General features: G+C 37.1%; 1 protein-coding gene across 3 annotated transcripts in view; it reads right to left on the reverse strand.

The window, feature by feature from the left end:
* Positions 1–25,391, reverse strand: part of TTC17 (tetratricopeptide repeat domain 17) — a 55,645-nt gene that overhangs the window by 14,079 nt on the left and 16,175 nt on the right. For all 3 annotated transcript variants that reach the window (XM_083864314.1, XM_083864316.1, XM_083864315.1), the window contains exons 5-16: positions 24,745–24,876; positions 23,940–24,049; positions 23,504–23,648; positions 22,989–23,128; positions 22,594–22,754; positions 22,163–22,275; positions 21,079–21,219; positions 20,526–20,641; positions 19,259–19,427; positions 18,677–18,754; positions 16,295–16,519; positions 13,928–14,114 (exon numbers count right to left, since the gene is read on the reverse strand). In XM_083864314.1, coding sequence (XP_083720440.1) covers positions 13,928–14,114; positions 16,295–16,519; positions 18,677–18,754; positions 19,259–19,427; positions 20,526–20,641; positions 21,079–21,219; positions 22,163–22,275; positions 22,594–22,754; positions 22,989–23,128; positions 23,504–23,648; positions 23,940–24,049; positions 24,745–24,876 — 1,717 coding nt within the window. The remainder of the gene's footprint in view (positions 1–13,927; positions 14,115–16,294; positions 16,520–18,676; positions 18,755–19,258; positions 19,428–20,525; positions 20,642–21,078; positions 21,220–22,162; positions 22,276–22,593; positions 22,755–22,988; positions 23,129–23,503; positions 23,649–23,939; positions 24,050–24,744; positions 24,877–25,391) is intronic.

Below are 25,391 nucleotides of genomic sequence, written 5' to 3' on the forward strand. Positions count from 1 at the left end.
TCACTCTTCCTATTGATTCTGTACAGCTAAGAAAGCTCAGAGGGAAGCAGATCAGAGTCTGCCTTACCTTATGTATTATGAGATCCGGTTATCAAATTCCAGAGAGTGAAACAAAAATCATAGTGATGATACAAACAAGTGTCTGGGTCTTTATTTAAGTGACGCAAATAACGCAAATTATTATTAGTCTCTAACATATTAAGGTAGAAATTGGCAGAAAAAAACCCAAAGAGTAATTCCTAATTTGCAAAGAAAATCCTCTGGAGAAAAGAGCAAATACAAACTCTAAAATGAAGCATTGAGACCTTAAGATTAAAAGCAGAACACAGTGTTGTGTATTAAAGGACTCTATTTCCATATTGTTATAACTTGTAATTTTTTTGGCCAATTTTTTTTTTTGCACACTTGTACAGCATTAGCAAAGCCCAAACGTTAAATATAAGAAAGATTTGCTCAATTATCAATTCCATTTAATATCAACCAGCTTCATGATTTTCATGATGCCTCTCAAAAGTCCACTGAAGCTGTGGTAACTACTGCAGTTGGTAGGGCAGAAAAACCCTAGACAAAAAGTTAGGCTGGTGTTCTTTAGGAATGGGTGATTCTGAACTCTTAGCCTGAAATCCACTTAGCGTAAGGAGGGAAGCACCCAGAGTGTTGACATTTGTCACAAGGAAGGAGAAATATTAGGAGAGAGAAGCAATGCAGTAACTGAAATTTAAGACTTGCTTCTTCTATGAATGGGTAATAAATATTTATTCTGAACCATATCTAATGTTGCCGCATTTCTCAGAAAAGTCACACCTGGAAACCATTATGAACTTTCCTCATTTCATATCAACTTTTCTGGTGCTATTTGCTGTGGTGCTTGTTTTTTTTTGGGGGTTTTTTTTGCCCTTTTTTATTTTTTTTTTCGTCTAAGAACAAATTTCTGTGAATTTAGGTGACCCCAAATGCTCAGATTGAAAGCCACTCACTTAAGGTAAGGAAAGAAACATAGGAAGTACAGAAAAGAGGAAAGATGAACAAACAACACTCCCAGAGTATCACACTGAAGTGTTGCACCTTGGGTAAGGTCTTCAAAAGTAATCATTAAATTAGGCACTGATTGTTCTAAAAACGTAAATTAACTGCCACTGTAGCTGTTTGTTTCTTGTGGTATATCTGGTAGAGAGAATGAGGTCTCATTAGATATTTTCACTGTTTGATTCCTATATACTAACTGAAGATACATGATGGGTATCATCAATAGCATTAGAAATAAAAAGTAAAATTATCTTCAAGTGTCTTTGGTCAGCACAAATTTTTTACTGACATTCAGTTCTTTGTCAGTGCAGAACCTGCAAAATATGGCATTCCTAACTCCACCACCTGTGTTCCAACATCCCAGGTTTACGAAAATTATTGGGTCCTAACTTCTAATGTTATACAGACTAGTTCCCTTAAAATTTTTTGGTACATATTTAGAAATTACAGTCGCAGAATAATGCCTCAGAACTAAAAGTCAAGTCATTTTAAATTTAGGTACTGATTTTTTCCCCCTAACATTCTGAATAAACAGAGCTGCATTATCTCCTGAATTATTAGAAGAGTCAAGGACTGTGGCTGTAGTCAGTGACTTGCATTAGGTTAGGCAAAATACACATTATCTGGAGATATGTGTTATTTAAATGTTTTGCCTCTTTATGGGTAAACAGCCAAGAGAGAACTGTACTTAATACAGATGTAAGTCATCCTAATACCTGAGTTGTCAGAGTAGAGAACAGGAGTTACTAACTCCATACTTATTTTTTATGAATGCTTAAAACTAGTATTCCCCACAGTGAAATTCAGTAAAGACAGGTCTTTTTTTTTTTCTTTTTACAGCAGGAATGACATATTACTGAGCTCAATGGAAATAAGTTTCAATCTCTGCATGCTGATGAACAGTCTCATCTACAGATATCTCAGTAGCAGAGCATCAGTAAAGAGTGTTCTCTTTACTTTTGCTAGTCACTGCATACACAGATGCAGAGATACAAATAGAAGGGGGTGGCATATTACCACTTTACATATGACAACGGGCAATGATGCTGCTCAGAGGTCACATGAAAAATTTGGGTGTGCTCACTACTTGAGTGACACTGTGTATTTACAATTAGGCTAAAATATATCCATTACAGAAATTAAACTGAAACCCAGCACACTGTCACCCATCACTTTTATAGAACCAGTCTCGTTCCGTGCTTCGTGTCACAGGGAACATAATTTCTCAGGGTTTACAAAAATAATCTAGAATGACAGAATTCACCAACATGAACCTTTTGTGCATCTAGAACTACTGAGATCTCAGTCATCAACATTTGGGCTAAATGAGCGCCTTAAGACCTGTCTTACTTTCTGCACCACAGTGACTTTGTTGCAACCTGACATTAACAAGCCAGGCAGTATCACAGGGAAGCACTGTTTGGGGACCATCCTCTATACAACATAAAAACATGAACTCTGACTTTCATGGCAATGTTAACTGGTGATTAACACACTGCATACTCTAATTACCTTGATCTTTCAAGGTTAACATGGTAATTTCCTAAAGATCTTCTGGGATATTAAGAGCAACCATGTTATTCCAATCACATATGAACATATATTTGATTGCAAAGCATTTGCTAAGGAAAAAGCAACCCAAGCCAGTTATTTTAACATGAGTTTTAAAAGCAATAGGATGAGCAGTAACTGCAGAAGAGACCTATCTTTAGCAGCTATTGCTGCTCTGCTTATCTTAATCATAAATTAACATGGTTCTATTTAGATTTTGCTCTAAAATTAATGCAGTCCTTTTCTTACTGTTTTAATGAAAAAATACGTACTTATACTTCAAAATAAATCCTATGATTGAGCTCTGAAAGCAGAAACTGCAGAAAACTTAGGACTGAACAGGATTGCCATCAAAAATGTTAAAGGTCCCAGGCCATAATTGCTGAACTGTACAACAGCGCTGTAGTCCAGAAGCAATACCAAAGGAATTTGTTGCTTTCCACACACACAAGCATAAAAAACACAAGTGAAGAACATCCAGTTAATTTTTAGTGAAAAATTATCACCAAAGTAATAGAGCAGGTAAGTAAGAGGAGAAGAAAACTAGAAGTTTTAATTAGAATTAGTTGGTTGTGCAATACTGATTTGTGAATGTTTGCTAGGTCTGTATTCAGCTCAGGAGAAACACACCACATCTACCACATATCCACTGTGCACTATAAGACCCAGGATGGATACAAAGCAGAAGGGCAACCTACATCTGCAGAAACAGAGAACACTTCACAGCCTTGTTGATGATTTAAAAAGCAACCAGCCCAAGCAGTGGTCAGTCTTGCTCTCTCTGAACCCAACAGCATCACTGCTGATTTCAACCACGCACGACTCAGCTCCAGAACAGTAACACCAGTGGACCTCCAGTGCCTTTTACAGCTGTAACACACTGGATAAACCACTAAAAAGATGTATCTGCTACCCACATATGATCACAGATTCTATTCTGGATAACAAAAGAGAGATTGCAGTAAGTTCCATCTCTGATTAAGTTAAGTATCCATATGGATACTGGAAAAGAATGAGGAGTGTAGTGCTCGAATTTTAAATGAAGCTTTAAGTGTGTTTTCTCCCTACACACAAATACTATTTGTTAATTTTTACCTTTTTCCTTAAATATAAATCCTCCTTTGAAAAGCCAGAACTTACAGGACAAAAATAAGCATTTTCAAAGGACAGGACAAACTGCTGATTGAAAAAGTGAAGTATCAAAGACAAATAATGAAAAGCAAAATGAAGTATTTTAAAAGCTGATTTTCATAAGTTCCTCCCTTTAATAGCCAGTGGCCCTTCCTCAAAGATGATGAGAGGCATGCCCAAAAAGGAAGAGTCAAAGAAAACACTACATAAAAAGCTTTCATTTGATGCATAGCAAAACCTAGGATGATAATTTATGCTATCAAAATTTAGGCCGAAGCACACAAAATGAAGCATTCAAAAATTCTTTTTTATTACTTATTCCAACAACAGTTTCCCAGTTAAGAGGTTTATATGGAAACACTGTGCTCACTCGTAGGAAGTTTCAAAATCTGATTTGTAGCAAAAAAGCTGCCTCTAAATTGGCTTAGCTATAGATTTAAAGGTTATCTATTTGTCTCATCACAGCAGTTCTGATTAAACCTTTCAAAACATATAAATGCCAACAATACATAACAAGATTTCTTGATCATATTGTGGGAAATACCTCACCACTGCGTAACAGATCAGTCCCTGATGAACAGATACAAAAATTCTCCTTATGAAATATAAAGAAGTGGTAAATAAAACATGGGAAAAAATTAAAGAGAAAGACAAACCTATTTAAAATAGAACATAATGCAGTTTAATAAAGGACATGCATGCAAAATGTCCTGAAGAATTCAGTAGGCTACTCTATAACAGAGTAGAAAATATCAAATCTTCCTCCCAGCATCAGGGAGGGGAAAATGAAAGAGACTGACTACCTAAAGCCTTCGCTGTCCACCCACTAAAATAGGAGCTTATTTTTTTCATGATGCACATCTAGAAGCAGACACTTACTCTTTGGTGCCAGGAATAGGGCCTAAAACATAGAAACATTTAAACATCTAAATGTAACTCCCCCCCCCTCCCCCCAAGTCCTGTCAGTGAATAAAAGAAGACTAGAAAATGCCTCTTTCAGAGGACCCTGAGTCTATGTATGGAGTAGGAAGGTAAGTAGCCTTCCTGTCCGAATTTCAGTCTGTGACTCAAGGGTACTGATTTTTTTTGCTTGTTTGTTTTGGGGAAAGAGAAAAAATGTGAGAAATAAGCACATAAAAGCTCTGAAGACAAAGGCTTGTCCTCAGTGACTTCTCCTTGGGCCAGATTTTTTTACTGTAGGTAAGAAAATAGTTACTTAAGAATTTCTTAACAATAAACACTCACCCATCATAAGGCTTGCTATGAATATTAAATGACTAATATTTACATCCCTGTACGCAACACTATTCTGAAACCTGTTTATGATTAAACCAAAGAAAATTCTTAGTTTAAGTATCACTAGCATAAGCAAAGCCTACAGTGGCCTGCATTTGTTTTTCTAATCTTTCCTCTTTTTTACATGTCTGTTATGCTAAACATCACATATTTTTTAGATTCTGTTAGATCCTAAGTATCTATGAACTCAACTCTAGAAAGGACTTTAAGTACAACAAGTAACCTTCTACTGAGAAATGGCATCATATAGTTGAACTCTATGAGAGTTAATAGCTCCACTATGGGTTTCCCACTTCTCTGAATGCATGGAGTTGAAACTCCAAAGACAAGGAAAGGCCTTATGTGTGTGTCTTGATTACCACTTTGTCTGTAAGTTTTGCACCATATACTGGAATTTAAATGATATACCACAGGGACCTGATGACATGTTTTTTATTCTGAGAAACTATTTTGATAGGCTGTATTTATGTTTACCTGTGTATCTCTTCTCTAAGTTATACTGCTCAGCAAGAGTGGAGTCATAGTCAGAGCTGATCCATGAAAATTTACAAATTTATTTGGAATAGATATCCATGCAACTGCTCCTCCTAACTGGACATCAAAGCAGAGGTATTGACACACTCAAACAACAAACCAGTGTTAACTGGTCAGGTAGGCCTGTCCCTTATTAATCTAAGAGAGCTTTTAACTGCTTGGCAGTTTGCCTGACGGGGCACATTCTATATAAATCATTAAAAAGCAGAACTGTTGCTGTAATTACAATTTAAAAAAATCTTGGTGTTGATGGTTGTGATGATGAAGATGAGCCTTTTCTTAAGTAAGGAATACCTGCAGAAGGTTATGTTTGACAAGAATACTGCCAACCACTCTAGATTAGAATTCAACAAGAAAACTCTCTCCTCACACTGCCAGAACAGTACAAAACCATAGAATACTTACTGCAGAAAGACTAAAAATTTTTGGAAGAACGTCCCTTCTCCCCAAAATGATTACATTCAAGAAGGGAAATGCTTCCTCTGGGGAAATGCTGAACTGTCCTAGTTTCAATATCTAGTAGCCAGAACAGATGATAGATTTAATGCTTTGAGGACAGTCAGAGCACAACACAAACTCACATGAACCAGGCAACCAACCTTAAAAGGAAAAAACAAATCAATAATGCAGACAGATCAGGGGTAGTTAAGTGCCTGGCACTCCGTGGCTCAGCGTGCAAGTGCTCATTTTAATCTGAGCACATGGAATTGCATGCTGCTTCCAGACAACCTCCACATGACTCATTACAGGCTGAGGCCAGACATCACCACTTTACAAGTTCTCAGATTTAAGCCAAGTGAATAAAGCCTTCAAGGTCTTGGCCAGCTGCTAATGACGCTAAACTACACATTGTCACTTTTCCCATATATGGGGACCACACATTCTTTTCCAAATATGGTTTAATCAACTCACTAATTCAGTGTGTACAGCTTGACTACTAACACGTTTGTGCAACTACATCTCCCTGAAGATGTAGCTGGGGATTACTATTCCTCCTAAAAAGACTGTTGAACATATATAGTTGTTGGAGCTTTTTTAATAAGTCCAGCTCTAGGTGTTGCATCCAATTAAGGTTCAGTAAGAAATGTTAGCAGCTGCATGTAAGTAACTGCCACTGGCAAACACAGCCTCTCAAACAGAGAGGAAGACACAGACAGTCAAAATTTTCTCATTTTCTCTACATTCTTGTCACAGAAAAGCACCACACACGTTGCAGAGAAATGTTAATATATCTGTTAAGTGAAGGTATCAACTTTTGAAAATTTAGTTGGAGAGAGAATCTTTTCCCTTTGAGCAATGCCCTTTGAGCAATCTCTCCTCCTCATATATGAACAGATAGCTATTGCCCAAGTAAAGGAAAGATCCAGGTAACATCTGAAGAAGAATCCTTTGCACTGTAAAGGCAGACGAAAATGGGAAATGTCATATTATATTTAGTTTAATACTGTACTGCTTTTTTTTTCATACTGAATGGTTTTGCACCATTAAACTCTCACTGAATTCTCCTACACTTCTACATTCCCTTTCACAGTGCAATTCTCATATCCTCAGTTGCTCCAGCAGCTGAGGCCGTAATTTCCTCCTGTCTCCTCCGCTAGCCTTCTGATCTTGGGAAAAGACAGAAGGGATACAGAACACTAAATATTGCAGGTATACCATTCTTAACAGAGCACGAGGCAAAGTGAGACTGATGACTGTTGGGAGAAGCTGGCAGGTACACTGCCCTGCAGGAAATAAACAAGCCATGTAGGTAGGATAGCAAGACATACTTTGCATGATGAAAGAAGCTGCAGAACAAACTCATCCATTAGTATATTTAATGCATGCAAAAGAGAATGACATTTGAGCAACAGAGATATACTTAAGAAATCATGCATTGTTTACAGAAACCTTTAAGATTTGTAATGGCTTTCCAGCAAGCAGCAGCTTGGAAGCAATGTGCATATGGAAGCAATGTGCATAAGCAGTGGGTATACAGCCTTTGGATACTGGTGTAGCTAAAAATGCCACATTTAACGTAGTATCACATTCTTTCATTTTTCAAATTGAGAATCTCAATCTATACATCTTTTATATAGTTTTGACAAGAATAATAGATGGAAAGGAAAGACAGGTTTCAAAGTGAGCTTGGCACAGCGGTATTAGGGCAAGGTCATTCACCTTCAACTTCCTTCAGCCACTCAAGAGACACTACACACAATTTTTCAGGGATGAAATACATACAAGACTTTTCAGGGAGAAGTATGATTTATAAATCAGGCTCCAAGGAGTGAAAAGTACCAAGAAGCCTGTATCTGGTCCACTATCTTCAAGATCACATCACTAATATTTTAAGATCATTGCAGCAAAAGTGGACTGTGGGAACTGCTTCTTCCCTCACTGGGCTAGTGGTGCAGAAACAGTAGCACAAACCCAAAATAATTGGGTCACATCATTTTCACAGAGCACATTCTCACATGGTTTTCTCCAACATCTTCCACTCAGAAGCACATCTGACATTTCCCGACACCCTCACTCCCCAGGGATGTTGACTTCCACCAAGACAAAAAGCAGACCTCATTCTCCTTACCCCCATCTGCCTACATTCTGCAAGATGGTTTCACTCTACACAAGTGCAATTTAACCTCGTCTTACTCCTTTAGCACTACAGAGCCCAAATCCAGTGATCTAGAGTCCACTTGTGTGGCACCCACCAGATCTTTCACATGGACCGTCACTGTACGATCTTCACTGCCAGAGATGCCTGGCTGCCAGAGGAAAAAAGAATCCAGTCCCACTTTCAGATTCCAGGTGGAACTTGCAGGGTGAACAATATGCACATGGGTGCACTCCTGTGCATGTACAGACAGGGCAGCAATAAGCAATTGAGTATTTAACTTCAAAGGATAACAGTGATCTTAGAACTCTCACTTAGAACGCACTTTGTCTATGCTACTGCTAAATGACCAAGGCAAATTATTGCCATGACATGTTTCTGAGATCACTGACAAGCTGTTCATGTGCTTCATAGAATTCTGCTCGTTGTTTAAAAACCCTACTGGTGCTAACTCTTCTGTTCATACAAATGAACTTTACCATAAGGCGAGAGAGAGTAAAAGCAACAGAGAAACAAATGGTCACAGATCCCACCCTTTTCACAAACTCTAAGACAAATAAGAGTACTAACATATGCAGTACTCTCAGTAAGGTTCAGAAGCACTCAAGAATTCTGCCTTCCAATATGCAAATCAAGGTGAGAGAAAGCTGCATTTTAAACATACAGAAGTGCTCAATTCAGAATTCCATATAATTGGTATAGATTCTGGCCTTTTGCTTTAACTGAAACACAATGAAATTCTGAGCTAAGCTCAGTGCTCTTTGATCCAAGAGGAAACATCTTAGGTGATGTCTATTCCATTAATGTTATTGTAACACCATTAACACTGTGACAAGCATTCCTTGGATGAACAAGATAAAGCAGCTTGAGAAGAAGGAAACTACTTTTATGATAAAAATATCCAGGACCTCTAGGCATTTTAGTCTAGAAATACATAGGAAATAGAGCAAAAATTTAGCAGTCTAGGTAGTTTTTGGGACTACCAAGTCAGCCGTAACTGCTAGGGAATAACTAGTGTTATTTCACTTAACTAGAGTTAAGTGAAAGGTGCATTTAAAAATGCAAAGTATTTCACATCCCTGTGTCTTAACACACTATTGTAAAGAAAATTATGTGATGCTTTTGCTTAATGTTCGTGTATCTCAAATCACTAAAGGGACTTGAAATGTTTGCAGCTGTCAAACTAGTGTCAGAGGCTTAAACTGGGATGTCGATTTAAGGAAGTTATTTAATCTGTCATAAGCTTACTATTATCAGAGATTCTCCTTTCAGGTCAACCTCTGCCCTTTAGGTCAATTTGCTTAAGGGTCTAAGCTTATTATCTTTAACTTACTTGAACTTGTAAGAACCTAAGTGCTGGGGGATAAAGGGAAATCCATACACATATAAGCTGAAGCACCTTTCCTGTGTTTTAAGAGGAAATAGACCAGTTTTGATTTCATGTGGCACAGAGCACTGGGACCACAAGAGGGCACTAAAGCCACGCCTAAAGCAGATCCACATTACAGAACTCTCTCTGAGGAAGAAAGATGAACTGCTTTCACAAACACTCCCTCTACATACAAAGATTCAGCTTTCTTGGTGGCATGCACATACATTCATAACGAACTCACACTCCCTCGACTTTCCACAGAGCAGCACAAAGCCTTTTGTGAAAGTACTATCCTGCCAAAGGTGAAAGATAGTGAGACTTGAACTTGAAGCTTGAAACAAGTCATGTTTCGTGTTTTGAAGAGCATCAGTCTATTAATAAGATTTTGAATTTTGGTCTTGCCTAAAAGAATGTGAAGTGCATGAGCTCATAAGCAAATGGAACTGTGAGTCAGAAGAAGATGCTTAGTCAGATAAAAATACTGTGAGTACAAATGACTTGTGTTTGCCCAGGTAACAATTCTGTTTACACATAGAAAGCAAAGTTTTATTCAACAGCAACTAACAAAACAACATGTTTCAATGGTCCGCTGCCCATCACACTAAAAATATGGTTGTCGTATTCTGTAACCTTTTTAATAAGCCTTGTAAACATCCGAATGTTCACATCAGCTACTGAAGTGCCACAGGAACAATCCCATAGCTGGATAGTCCTCTACAGACCTTAATACCTGACAAAAGTTACTTGTAGTATTTTAAGCCATAAAGTATGCAAGACAAATCTCAGCAATGCACTATTCAGTAGCAGACAAAAATGATGCTGGCTTTCTCTACTAGCTTAATAAGCAGCCCAAATATTTCATTTCTGCACCTTTGAGAGCTGACCCTGTTTTTCACATTAAGCTTTTTACACTTGTTAACATACATCTCCTGGTCCTGTTAGCTGTGTGTCAGACACAGCTGTTGAAGTTATCTGTCAATCAACACAAAGTTTTTTAACCTGCTTCAGGAACTGACTCACCAGTAACCTAACAGCAGATGTAGCAACAACCCTTAACACTGCCAAGTCACCTCTAGAAGGATCACCTCAGGATAATGCTGGAAGAATGAAGTCTTCCAACTGTTTTCTCAGGTATCTGGGAATAAGGCACTGTGTGGGCTCTTGGTATATAGCATCTATATTAGATGGAATTGCCTGAACTCCTGCAGCTGTCTAAAATACATGTCAGAGGTGACAGGGTTGGAATAACTCTGGGCACTTCACATACATCCTCCATAAGAAAAAAAAAACCACCAAAAACCTCTGCAGATTTAGAAATTCTTTTACAATGAAAACAAACATTTATATAAACTTGAATACAGGAGGCAAAAGCTAAATAGGAAAGTGTTGGTCTGAGATTTTTAATTCTGATTCTCATGTGCATGAAGTGACTCGGGTTTGAAATATAAATTATCTATACCAGAAGTAAGTTACTAAAACACAGTACCAGGCAGCAGTACAGACAGGAACATATAAGCAAGCATCCAAAAAGTGAGAGTTAGTCAGTCACACTTCCAAAGTCCTGCGCTAACATGCTTGAGAAAATGCCTATTTCATTTATTTGAAAAAACACCAAGCACATACTTTAATCAAAAATCAGGCCATGAATTCAGATTTTTGATCCCATATTCCATCTCATGCTGGCATATAACTCCCACTGACCATTTGGTGGATTCTGCCGATGGCTCACGGCAGCAGAGCAAGGAATTCCATGTCTCGCTACTTAGTTCAGTTTTCATGAACAGAGGCTTTTGACAGGCGAAGCAAAAACACAGCTATCACATGGGCCTACAACCCAAAGCACAAGAAGCCTACTGCTGTTACTTTCAGAAATACTGAAGGAATGCTCATCAAAACAAGACATTAAACCAGAGAAACATCTGACATTCCAAATGCTTGGTAAATTTTTCAGCGTAAGATATCGATCTCAAAGGATACAAATACTTTATGACATGCTATCAAGTGAAAAGTAATCTCTTTTCAACAGTTTTCCTTGGACTGAAGGAGAAACAGAAGACTCCCAAAATTTCAGGATACTTTTAAGTGAAATATGATTGCTGAGTACACATTCTTGAAATCATTCTGGTTTTGGAGACTTAACCTCACTTTCATATAGCCTATCAAGGTTCATCTTGAGTCAGCTGAAGTTTACAGTGGGGGAAAAAAATATTTCCCCAAACATCATGCAAGAAGTTAGATAAACCTATCCATCCATTTTTAAATTTTGAGTTTGGACTTAAACCACAAATTGTCATCAAGGTTGAAATAACCAGTATGTTTATTTTACACTCTGTACAAGAATGTACAAAGAGTATTACGCTATTTGTTAGGTTTGTATTTTCAGGTTTTTGCACTAGAACAAAAGATGACCTAAAGGATATTATAAATAATAAGAATAAAAAAATATATTAAGACAAGAAGAGTTCTAGAAAAAGGCAAATAATATAAATACGAAATAAAATACTTAAATAATGGAATACTAAAATTTAATGAGCTCATTAACATGCTAAGGCATATTCAGCTCCCTCTTGATTTAGCAGCTTCACAAATTCCTTATTGACCAAAACCCAACTCCAGTGAATTAGATGAATATACTCATGCTCACTTTGCTAATCAGTGGCCAAGCTGGCAAAAAAAAAAGCAAGATAACACTCTTCTCATAAGGACTTTAGAGATGGATTTTCCCTCACATTCAAGAAATACAAACTTCCTAAACAGCATATGCTCTAACAGCTGACCTCAAAATGAACATCCTGGATCAAGAACCAATGCAAGCAGAAGCCAAGAATCAACCAAACTACATTATGACAAATCTAAGGAAGAAAAGCATATAAACCAAAAGATGTCAAAGATAACTTTGGAGCCCATATACAACCACTGATTGCTACTGTTTCTGTTCTGTAAATATTCTTTTAAATTGCTTTCTGCTTAACTTCAAAATAGAGTAGCTACAACTAAGATTTGACTGGAATCACTTTTAACCTTGTGAGTTGCAGACTTTTAAAAGACCTTAATTAAAAGTAAACATTGTTTTGTTTTCTGTTTTTTAGAACAGTGTAAATGTCTCTTGTGATGAAATGTGCAAGTTTCATTACTGCTCACTCCTAGGATTTTTCTAAGAAGGGCAATCTGAAGTTAAGAGATTCATTGTGAGATACCAGCAGAGGAGTTGACATTATGGGTATCAGCAAGAGATCCATCAGTTGGGCTGCTACACTACTCACTACAGCCCACTCAGCCAAACAGCATTCATTTCTCTGCAGAGGGGATGGGCTCTCAAAATACACAGTCATAAAAAGTAGTATTATTTTAATGGCATAGTCCTGGAATTTCACCTATGATGGCATAATCCATATTGTACCAGGAGACAGGATGGACTCAGGTCTGTGTTTAGACAGCACAATTCTAGATGCTAAATCAGAGGAGGTTTCTCCACTTCTTTTCACTGCAGAGGGAATTTTGAACAACCCTCAGAGGAAGTCCTAGCAATGCTAAAATTCACAAGCAATTCCCTGGTGAGGTTTACACTTGAAAATAAAGAAAATATTAGATGGAAAGATACCTTAGTGACAATTTGAGACAGAAGGGATTAGAAAGTATATTAATAAATTGTCTTTAAGACTGCTCATGAGTATCATATTGGTCATATTCAAGTACAGAGAGAGTACTGAAAATATTTAGTGGGATTGAATAAAATGAAAGGATCCATCTCCAAATGCTATTATTTTTTTTTTAATAAGTAGCCATTAATGACAAATCATTCTGTTGAAAATATTTAAATTTTTTTGGGGGAAGAGATTGGATCCTAAGTCAATCTTACAGATTTTTGGAGTGTTAAGAGAAGCGATCACAGGTCCCATACAAGTAACATAATGCTGACACAAGCCAGTCTATTCCTTGAATCTCTAGAAAATGACAACCAAAGTACTGAAGACATTGAAAGGATATGAATTAAAACTAAACTGCTCTTCATCAAATTCTTCAGCTTTAGGGAAACAAATCCAGCTGACTGTAAAACCTGAAGGGATGTACAAAGGGGCTGTTGAGCAGTGTAGCAGTAGATACGCACTTCCATAAATACTGAATCCAGCATTCCTCGTTCACCAGTAAGAGATATTGGTGGTGCTATTAAGGTATTACTGACAGTCAGGAAGTAAAATTTGCACTCGGTGGAAGCCTTCTAGATATTCAAGAAGTCATGCTCAAGCAATTATTTAATGGACTGTAACTTTTCCATTAAAAGCAATGTCTCAACCTTGATCCTTAAAGGTAGAAAACACTGTAAAGCAAAAGGGTAGAAACTTGGAAAAAAAAAAAGTCTCCAACAGCCAAGGCAAATAGACATTATTTGACTTGTGGTCCATCTCTCAGCAGTTGCTTACCGCTGCACACAGAAGAGGTGATGTTGTACAGGAAAGGATAAAACTGCAAACAGCGGATCATCTTCAGGCTGCTTTCACACTCCAAGCACTTGGTTGTCAAATCCAGTGCATGTCTGAAGGCCTGCAGTGCTCCACTAATGTTGTTCTGAGCCAGGTATGCATTTCCTAGGCTCAGAAAAGTCAGGGGCTGTGAAGAGAAAAGCAACACACTGCAGTATAAGCATGTTCACTGTTTAAGATTGAAGCCAAATAGGAAAAACCCTTGTCAAATGACACCTCCCAAAACTGGTGGGAAGGAATTTAGAAAACTTCTTAAGCAGGCACTGCCTATTCTTAAAATGGAGAACTAACAGCTTGATGCATTGATGGTAACCAAAAGCTGTTTTGCCATAGGGTTGTGTTAGGAGTTCCATCTTTCTACAATTAAAAAAGCAGCTGTTAAATACACACAAGCTGAAATGAAGCATTAAGTACTTGTTTATAACCACCAGAAACATAATGCTTACTGCAGAGAAAGCCAAAGGACTAAAAGGAAATGCACAAAAGCAATCTAGAATCATTAGAAGTCTGCAAAAAAGTAAAAATATCAGTAGTGTTCTAGCAGGACAGATGCACTGAGTTTGCCAAGAATGTTCAGATTTACTCTATCAAAGCTACGTTAGTGAAAACGCCTCACACTAGCCTAGGGGTACACTTTTTTGGCTTCCAATTCTTTGAAAAAACAGTATTTTTGTTTGCTGCTCTTGTATACTATCCCTAAAATACATTTTTTTTTAAAGTAAAGATTATAAACACCTTTTTCACTGGGTATAACTCACCACTTTAATACAGGCACACAGTAAGGTATTACATTTATTGGTTGACTGAAAAGTCTTTCACTTGGATAAAGTAATTTGCTGCAATTAACAGTACACTGCTGTATTAACAGTACACTGCTAGAATAATGACTATGGCATTGTAATTTAGCAGGTGTTTTTCCCACTGAAACAGTTTTGTTACATTGATTATCAACAAATGTGAAGACTGAGGGGTAGCTGATTTTTCCAACTCAGCTTGTATTGCTAAACTGCATTCAGAAAATCGTGCAAGCTGAGCAACAGGATTTTTCTTTTTAACTGCTTTTGCTGATAGAGCACATATTTTACTTCCAGTAGCTGTAATTAATTTTAATTTATATTTATTTTCCATTATATTCCAAGAAATACCATTCAAGTATAATGCCTCCTGCTAGGTTTTCTGGTACAATAGGTATTACAGGAGTGAGTACACCTGAAAAAAATAGGAGCAGGCATTAATGTAACAAGGCAGGATTTGCTAGTATTTTTGAAGAAAAGCATGGTCCTAAGGATTCCCAGGTTCCTCCCCTCCAAGGCTGTGTTTTCAAGTGTTATTCTCAAGGCATATCATTCAAGCATGGTTCTTTCTTTAGTTTCTTTTTGCACTCTTACCTGCCACCCAAATGGACTACATTCCTTTCCAACACTTGAAAATTTGTTTCTGAATGCTACATTGAATAAGCTTATTTTGTTTTCAGCTTTTTTATGTGCTAAGGTGACTGGCAGCCTGGCAGGTTTAAACTCTGTTAATCTAACTAGAGAGGTAGAAGCACAGGAAAGAAGTCACTTGAACTTCTTACTGAAGCATCTCAAATGTAGTCAAAATGATCTGCTACAGTAAAGGTGTTCCCTGCTACGCCATTCCCTCCCCCTTTCTTTTCACAACTGTTCTGGCCAGCCCAGTAGTTCAAACAGTTTATATAGAAACTCTCTATATGACATAGGTGACAACTTACAGAATGTTTATCATGTTACTGTTCAGAAATACAAAAACCTGGTTTGAATCTATGGTTGGAAGTGAAGCCAAACATGTGGTTTTGTCCTCTATGTATAGAGGAACAGAACATGTTTTCTTCCGTGTATATAGACAAAACATAGGGACAAACAGAACTGTACAGTTAGAAAGTGTCACAGAGAGATGTCTATACAGTCTAAGATCTTGGTGGCATACATGCTACTTAAGGATTTTAAGAATCAAAGTACAATGCTGACAGTTTGACATATCTCTGTTTTAGGTTAAAATGCTGCCAAACACCAGGATTAAATTCCTTGGAGGCACGGCTGATAATAATAGGTTTTGGGAGGCTAAAAGTCTGTCACTGATTTACAAGAACTTCTCTAGATGTTAATACTCTCAACAATTAGCATCACCATTGGTGCAGTCAAGAATTTACATGAAAATTAACAGCCAGTGTAAATCACAAGCTGGAAGATGAACTGTATGCACAGGTAAACACAAGTAACATGTATTTAGAAAATAATGAGGGGAAACACATTCACTGCTGAGCAAACACAAACCCCATCATCTTACCTCAGAGGCATTGATGGCCAAAGCCTTCAGCAGGAGCTTGCTGGCATCCGAATGAAGACCATAATGAAACAAGAGGTTAGCAAGATTGACCAGAGGGATGTCCTGATACTCATGTGGAGCCAAATTATATGCTTTTTGCAAACAGGTGATAGCAAAGGTGCTATTTCCAACTGCGCGCCAGTACAATCCAGCTTCATTAAGCACAAGCCATAGAGGATCTTCTGGCTATAGGAGAGTCAGGGAAAAGGATAAAAACACCCACAAAGAGGTGTCTCAGGAAGACAGAAATGCCTGCTCTTTAATAAGAAGCAAACAGAACTCACTCTTGCATACTACATTGTTAACTAGATACAAATTAAGACTTTGCTGTGACTATTAGCAGATTATTCAATCTACTCCATTTTACTCAAATGGACACGATTTACAGGCTGAACTGTAATTCAGCAGCAGCTGTTGCTCACACTCTACTCATATGAATGCTTTGTATCATGACCACAGAATCCCTTAAAACACACAAGTGATAATGGTTAGTTCACTACAGGAAGCAAAGCTTGTCAGGCAATTCAGAGTCTTAAAATTATACACAGATCACAGATCTATGTAAAATGGTAGAATTGGAAAGTCAGGCAGCTATTAAATTACAGTTAGATGCACTTCCAGGTCCTCTGTCTAATGTTACCTTTCCCAGTCAATTTAAGGTTTTAGAGTTGTTTTTTCTTAGATTTAGTTATCTATTTGTCTTAGGAAAGTTGATAACTGGAATGCATTAGATACTGTTTAAAGATTATAAAATAGTAAGCAATAAGTGAGGGCAGGTGAAAGAATGGAGGAAGTGTCAAATACACCTTGAATGTTCCCTCCTCCTTTTTAACATATAAAAGCAAAAACAAGCACTCAACCCAGAGGAGAAACAGCAAAATTTAAAATACTGACATGTTGACAGATGTAGGTAAAACATCCACTTTCAGGTGTGCTTTGAAATTATTTAGAAGTATGTTCTAGTTTTTAATGTTCCCATCATTCTGTATTACCTGATCTACAAAACATTTGCAGTATAAAATCAACACCTGAAATGGATGTCCAGTCCTACCTACATGTCTGAAGCCCAAATGTATGCCTGTGTAGGAAACAAGCAGTTGGAGTAAGGAAGCAAAACAGTGATAATACGTTGAATTAGTCAGTAAGATGACGTTTGTTCTGGGATTTAAAAAACCCCTCACACAGAAGGGTTCTAACTAATTCTAGATGAACTGGAAGATATCAACATGATATAATGCTCTTTGTTTGGAGTTTCTTACATAATCTGTGATTTCAAGATTATTAATGACTGCCGTTTTGCAATGCACATACATAACATTGCTTGCATGTTGTTCATTCCAAACTCCTCGCTCAATTATTCTCTTGAGACACAGGTCTCAAGCACCTCTCCAACTAAATCCTCAGCAAGTTATTAGCATTTTGTCTTTCCCAATACAACGATATTAATTGTGGCATTCCTGCTCTAAGTAGTTCATCATTAGCAGAACAGGTAAGACACAAGTCTGTTCTTACATCAGCAGACAGAGAAGTTCCGGCTTTTAGCATGACAGCAACAGAATACTACAGTTAAAACCAAAATACTCATGCACTGCACAGCAAGATATTAGACATGTATAGGACTGTTCTGAACAACATAATAATAGGCATCAACTCCTACTGCTCATTTTTCTCCTGGTTAAGACAGATGCACATAGTAAATGGTACTGATTTTAGACTCAAAAAGTATCTACCTATAATACTTTGACACAACTTGTACAAGAAAGTTAAATTGAGAAATATCAGCTTGACATGTCAAGAAGCGTCAACGTCTCTCTCAATGCTTCCTGTCACTTGACTCTCAAAGGCCCCACGCAAGATGGAGGTGGCATTCCACAGGGTTCTATACAGAGGTACATTCTTTGCCCCAGAGTGCTAATTATCCTGACAGAAGATTGACAGAGGGTTGGCTTCCTTGGAGGGAGAGTAGGGGGAAAAGCAGGGTAGTGGGAGGAGGAGGAACAGCACAAGGCAGGCATGCAGGAAGGGGTGGCAGACGGAGGAGTAGTTCCAAGCTACCTCTCCCAATTAAGCAAATGGCTGCCAGAATTAGCTAATATATTGCTGCTCCCTATCTTTGCAACAAGAACAAGCAACTACAGGGCTATTTGGTCCACATTAAGCTGAATTAGATACTTCTCTATATATATTTCTGCTTTACTTGTAAACATGAATTTTTAAGTTAGTTTCATCTCAGTTACAGGCAGCAAATCAACTCCTTTCTAGTGTGTCACTGACTACTTTAAAATATAAAAATAAATCTCAAGTAAGAATTCTGAATTCATTTCACGTGATAGGCTGACATACCTTTTTCATGGCATGATCTAGAAACACTCCTATCTTCATCAGTGTAATAGTTTCATTGTTGATACGAGAATGCAAAACCTGGAACACAAAGATTTGTTTTTCCCCAAACTACTGAATAAATTCTACAGTCAAGATCTACAAGGGCCATTCAACACTTGCTTCCTTAAATCTTCTCTTTAGCAAAGGGAAGATAAATATATTGTATTAAAAAGAGCATGTGAACACATAACACTTAAAGCAACCAATCTTCAGAATGCAACATGAAGGCTTTAAGTTATCAGCCTGGTAGAATGCAGTAGTTTTTGGAAATGAATTGTATCAAGTGACTGTTAGATTTAAAAGAAAGATGTGATTCCAAAGAGTAAATTAAATTTCCCATTTTGTACGCTTTTGGTCAGCATCTGAAAGAAGTCAGACAAATTAACCCTTTCTCCATTACTATTAGAAAGGATTCACCCACATTTTTCAGAAGTATTGATTACCTTGAAGTATCAAAATCTTTCATGATCCGAGTAACATTTTTAAGGCAATAAAGAGGACAATTTTAAACCAGAAGAGAACCAACAAGAAAACATCTCTTACTTGTCTTGCTTGATTGTCTGGCATCCTGAATTTCAAGTCTACATTAGTGTCTAGTTCCTTGACCAGTATGTTTAGAGATTCATTATTACGAGCATCAGTAATGGAAGAACAATCTGGTGCTTCTCCGTGCTCAACAGTGTCTCTTGGGATATCCAGTATTGGCTGGATTCTAGCAATAAGGAGAACCAAGACAAATTAACAGCATGTGCTGCAAGTCATCAAGTAGAAACACAAGAACCTGCTAAGCCTTGTACTCCAGACTGCTCTGAGACATGAGCTGCAAACGTGAAGAACTCAAGGACCACCCTTCCCTTGAAAAGTAATTTTGAAGGTCTTTACTTTCCATTTTTAAGCACAGAATAACAAGAACAATGAACAGTGCCGCAGAGATAACAGAAGGTTCTCGTATTATGCTAATCAGGATTCTGTGAAGTTTAGGACTAAACAGATATGTGACAAAAACAAGTTGATTTTTTTTTACACTAAAACTCAATTTCAAAAACATCAAGAGGTAGCCACATTACATATAAAGAGCATTTTAAGATGAACACTGTTTTTACCAAAGGAAGCTGCTGGGTGTTTGTAGATGGGAACCTTTAACACAAGCTCAATACTAGTATGATACTGACCAGGTAGAACAAAACAGCCTTTTTTACTACCACTGTTATAATTTAAGTAACTAGGCTATTACAACATTGCATTGACCTATGTAAGTTACCTATTGCAGTACAGACACATTTATTTTATCCTATATAATAACATGGATCTTCCATGACTAAGCTGCTTTTTTACCTCTATCTCAAAGGAACAAGCTGGAGTTTTCCACTCCTAATCCTTTTTTAGTGTTTTCTGGTCTTCATAATTTTCTGTTATCATAAGTAAAGCTAACAGGATGTATGCAACGTACAAGAGTGAACTGTAGTTATTAAATAGATGCTCACCTCATTCTCTCTCTCAAGATACTTTTTTTTTTTGTTAATATAGTTCACAAGACATTCAGACTTGTGCTGAAATCTTTGTTCTATCTGTATTTAACATGTTCACCCTGGATTAACAGGCAGGGAAGAACCACCATGAAATTGGACTGCTGTTATACTCACAGCAAAGACAACAGTCCAGGAAAATGCCCTCCTTCTGTGGAAAGGCCAGAGAAGGGGTCTGAACACCTCTCTGCTGTTGATTACTAATTGCATTCATCCTCTCCCGAAAGAAAATACTCTTTGCTCATAGAGATTTACAAATACAGCTTTGAAAAATCAACACTTGCCTGAATCCCCTGTTTTCTGGAGGCAAGAAATAAGTTGGCAGTTCTTCTGGGTCAGGAATTTTGGGGAAAGATTTCATGCATTCTGACCGCTGAGGCCAAAGAATATGCTGTTTGTCCTAAGGGGGAAAGGAATTATTTTTTATTATTTTCTCAATATTTTAAATATGCTAATGAACAAGGTAATAAAAGAGATATTAAAGGACAGTCTGAAGGAAAAAAAAACCCAGAGATCTTTAAAACTATTATTTTTCCATCTTTTTTTTTGTAACATCAGCAGTTGAAATTTCTATCTTTACTTAGCTGTAGCACTTCACTTGCAGCAGATGTTTACAGAACAACTCCCTCTGTGCTGCAGTAGTTTCAAAGGATAGGAAACCAGTACAGAGAAACTAGACAGATGCTTGTATGTTGAATAAATTCAGAATGTTACATTCTCCAGTGCTGCCACACATCAAAACTGTGGCCCAAATGCTCAGAAGTTTCACATAAACAAGGAGAGGATTCACTTTCACCCTTCTTCTGTGAAGGAGCAAAGCTCATCCTCTTCACTCACTCTGCTGGGTTCCACACTCCACACTGAAACGACAGAACGAGCCACAGGGGAAGACTGCAATGACTGGCTGTGAACACTTTGGTTTGCATGAAGATCCAAATTCATGGATGTCATACTAGAAGTTGAAGAGTCTTCACCAAACTAGAAACAACAGAAAGACGAATTTTAATAAATGAGATGGTACATTCCTTGTTGAATTTCTCCATGTTATTTCCCCTTCCCTCCCCACTTATGTAGTTAAGCCTTACTGATGAGCTGAAATGTGGGTAGCAGAAAAAAAAAAAAAAAAAAGGAATTTAAGCCTCTTGATCCACTCAGACCATGCAAGAATAATATTCATATTGTAAGTAAGTCAACAGTGAAAACACAAGAGCAAATCAAGGAAAAGAATGTTACCAAGCAGACATTTCACAAATAAAATCTACTTATCTAGATTGCACAGCTTGAGATCAAGTCAGAATTGCTAAGACTCATGGATTTCAGAATTCTCTGAATAATGTGAATTTATAATTTTATTATAATAGGAAAAACAATCAAAGACAACAAGAAGACAACAGCAAAATTAAAAAAATAATTATTCCTACTTCTTAAACGACTTAAGGGGAAACTTCAGAACATACTCCACGTTGCAAAATAACTGAAATCATAATCCTTATCTGTAGTTCTAACACAGCAGAGATGTTGCTTAGGTGGCTGTCATTCTGGATTTTCAGTATTAGTACACACCCTGCTTCCAAAACTTCTTAGCACTCCTGTACCAAATTTTATTGGTAATCACAGGAAACTAAGGCTTTGGTCTAAAATGAAGTTTTTGAATTCAAGTAATTTCTCCTTTCTAAGTAAAACAAAGCCTTTTCCAAGAAATCCTCTGTATTTCTATAGTTTGTAATCTCTCAGCTTGTATTAATATCAAAAGGAATGTGTATTAAAATACTTTGAACTCTGGAAAGAGACAAGAGATTTCTCACTATAATTACCACAGCCAAAATGTAGCCCTTTTGTCAACCCTAAAAAATTGAAACTATTTTGCTAATAAAGCAAATGTGATGTAACCCGAAGCAGTGGTATCAATTCACAGACAAACCTGAACATATTCCACATTTTCAAAAATGTCTCCGCGGTGATAACGAACAGGCTGATCCCACTGACAGTGCAAGCTGTGCTGCTGGTTGCCCAGTCTGCAAATCTGATGGTTCCCTGCAGAACACAAAATATTTTTTTATACTAGATAAGTGTGGTTTCTGAGAAGACAAAGCACGCAGTCAACCTCTCTGTCTCCAGTTTGGTCAACCCATTTTCTTTATTCCATCAGCCCAGAGGAAACTTAACTCCAACTTCAAAAGACTCAAAAAGAATTCCCTGTTTAAGAACATACTGCAATCTCTTGTTTTAATAAGCAAAACACAAGAGACACTCAGGGTCATCTTAATATATGAAGAAGTTATATCCTGACACTTATCTGAATGTGTGTCACATTTAATTGCTTTAATGAGCATGAACATTAAAAAGTTGTACCTAGTTGAGCTTCTTTTGCCATCTGTGTCTCATGAATGATGTTCCTCAAGATTTGTTCCTCCTGGATGAGCTTGTACTTGTCTAAAACATCTTGTTGCCTAAGGTAATGGTCATGCTGCTTTTGATATTCCTTTAATTCATTTAATGTTCGCTGAAGTGATCTTAGAAATTAAACAGAGAAGATTTATTTTGAATGCTTTCTACAATATCACCTTTTCCTACATTCTTGCACGTTTTCAACTCTAGGTTTCTTAAAGTATTCATATGCTTAATTCTATTGCATAATCAAAGAAATACAGAAATTTAAAAACAATTATTCTTGAAATATAAATAATTGCTGCAACAGAATGACAGAAGTTCGATTCTATGCACTGCCACTGGGATACTTTAGTTACCTATGCTGGGCTTCCAATTTTTGCTCAAGTTTTTGCTGACACAGGACAGCATGCTTCCTTTTTACAGCTTGCTCAAATCCTGGTTTGGCCTGTAGAGCATGATCATAACACAGGACTGAGTGGTTGTACTCTCCAAGCATCTAAAAAATGACCGAGAAAGAGAATTAGCCATTGTGCAGTAATATTTAATAAACATAGTAAGTTTTTAAAGGAGCCATTAACTTAAATTTTAATTTAATGGTAACAAGCAGCTTGTCATTTCTGACACTCAAGCCATAATATCTGTTAAAGAAAAGCTGCAGAAGAATTTTACTGAAATTTATTTACAGATAAAAGCCTTTGCTAAAAGACAGACTTTTGAATAAAAGTATCTTGACAGAATCTTAAGCATTAAGCAGGAGATGCATGTAGAGCACAAGATACAATGTAAAAAAGTAAAGCATTACAAGTCAAGCCCCAAAGATTAAGTAACATTTAATTTTCTTCAAGTCTTGGAAAACAAAGATTGTATTTACTGCGTATATATTTCCTAAAGTGTAATAGCTGGTAAAGAAGTCACTGTAATCCAGAGCTGCATGAACCACAATAGCTGCATCTGCAGAGAAGTGAGCCCGGTGCAAAATATTTGCCAAATTTACCAGTGCAATGTCTTTATTTTGCCTAAAAGAATAAAAGAAAATAAAAAGAAAGAAAATTAAAAACTAACATTAAAGGAAGGTAAGACTATAAGAATCATGCACAAGGACACATTAATTTTCCAGTCACACATTAAAATATATCACTTGCTAGAAAAATGTCTCAACTATTTATATGCCTAGTATAGCACACAGAGACCAAGAACAAGTAACACGGATTATTCCTTAGGATACTGTCTTAGAAACCAAAACCTGTTTACTAATTAGGATAACTAGAAAAGCAATCTGACAAGAAATCCTTATTAGCAATTCTTACCTGGAAGAAAAATGAAGGGCACGCATGGCACATTCTACTACTTGGTATGGCTCATTCTTTATTCTCCAGTAAAAAGAAGCCATGTTATAGAGTACCCAGGAAGAAGAGTTCTGCAGTAAAGAGAAACACATGAACTGTACTAACACATGAACTGTACTAACACATGAACTAAAAGGTTAATCAGGGCTTTAATTACTATAGGATGAAAAGCTGAGCACCAAAGTTGGTGCTCAGCTGCTCTAAGCTATCCTCTTCCACTGGAAAGCTGCTATTTGGCAACAGTTGTCAATGTTTAGGAACACTGAACTAGCATATTAACGTATTAAAGACAGAGAATTTCTGCATTTTGGCAGATAAAAGTACAAAATGAGGTGAAATGAGAGGTGACAGTAGTTTAAGCACCAGCATCTTAGCTGGAGTTCAGTGAGGGTTCCTAGATTTTGCAGGAAGACATTTAATGAAAACATACACATTTCAGTACTGTTTTTTCTTTGCTCTTCAGGTACCCATATTTTTCTTTTAAAAACTCTTATTACCTTGACAAAGCAATGAATGTGGCTTGCCAGACAACATAACTACGTAAGTCCTTAAAAATGACAGTAAGTATCTATTTATTAGCTTTGCTGATGCCTTCTCCTCCCTCTACTTGCCTACCAGAAAATGGTCTGTTTGCCTTTTGAAACTGAACTGTAAACCAAAAATACATGTGCAAAACTGGATCTGACTGCTTGTATCAGGTGTATCTAAACCTGTGAGACCTTTCCAGCACTCTTTTTGTGCATCCTGCAAGATTACAGTTTCATACCTTCATGAGCCCATCATAAATACGGTGACCTATTTCCTCTATACTTCTTCCCAGCCTTCGTGATAAGTATGTGAAGATCGGATCTTCTTTAGGTAACAGGGGTGCAGAAAGATTAACCCTTTCCTGGACACCCTAAAATAAAAATTGAATACAGGTATTTGCTGACACTTAGGAGTAGAGAAATATAAACAAAAGCATGACTCCCAGGAAAATGTATGGCTTGGTTATTTTACAATCTTATCTTTCTTTCAAGATTTCTGGGAACTGATAGAACAATTTCACCTCTGACAGATAATAATATATATTATTGCAGACCGGAAAACAATAGAAGCAGCCAAAAGCAGCCTCTGCTTGTGAGTTCTACAGGGGAAATACTCAGTTCTGGTAGCACTGTGTATCTGGCAGCTACTGAATTTGCTAATGGCCACTTGAAGCACTTAAGTCAGGGTTGTCAGGTTACATGCACACAATGGAAGTATCCCTACACCTCTTCTCTTTCTTCCTTCTCCAAGCACAAACATACTTCTTCCAAAAATATATCCAGACCCAGGAATAGAGCTAAAAAGCCCTTTGTTTAGCTGTAAGAAAATTCTTATTTGTTGATGAAAAGACTAGCAATAAAATAAATATCAAGATAAAAGCACTAA

The sequence above is a fragment of the Zosterops lateralis genome (genome assembly GCF_965231275.1).
Source record: "Zosterops lateralis genome assembly, chromosome: 6".
NCBI lineage: Eukaryota > Metazoa > Chordata > Aves > Passeriformes > Zosteropidae > Zosterops > Zosterops lateralis.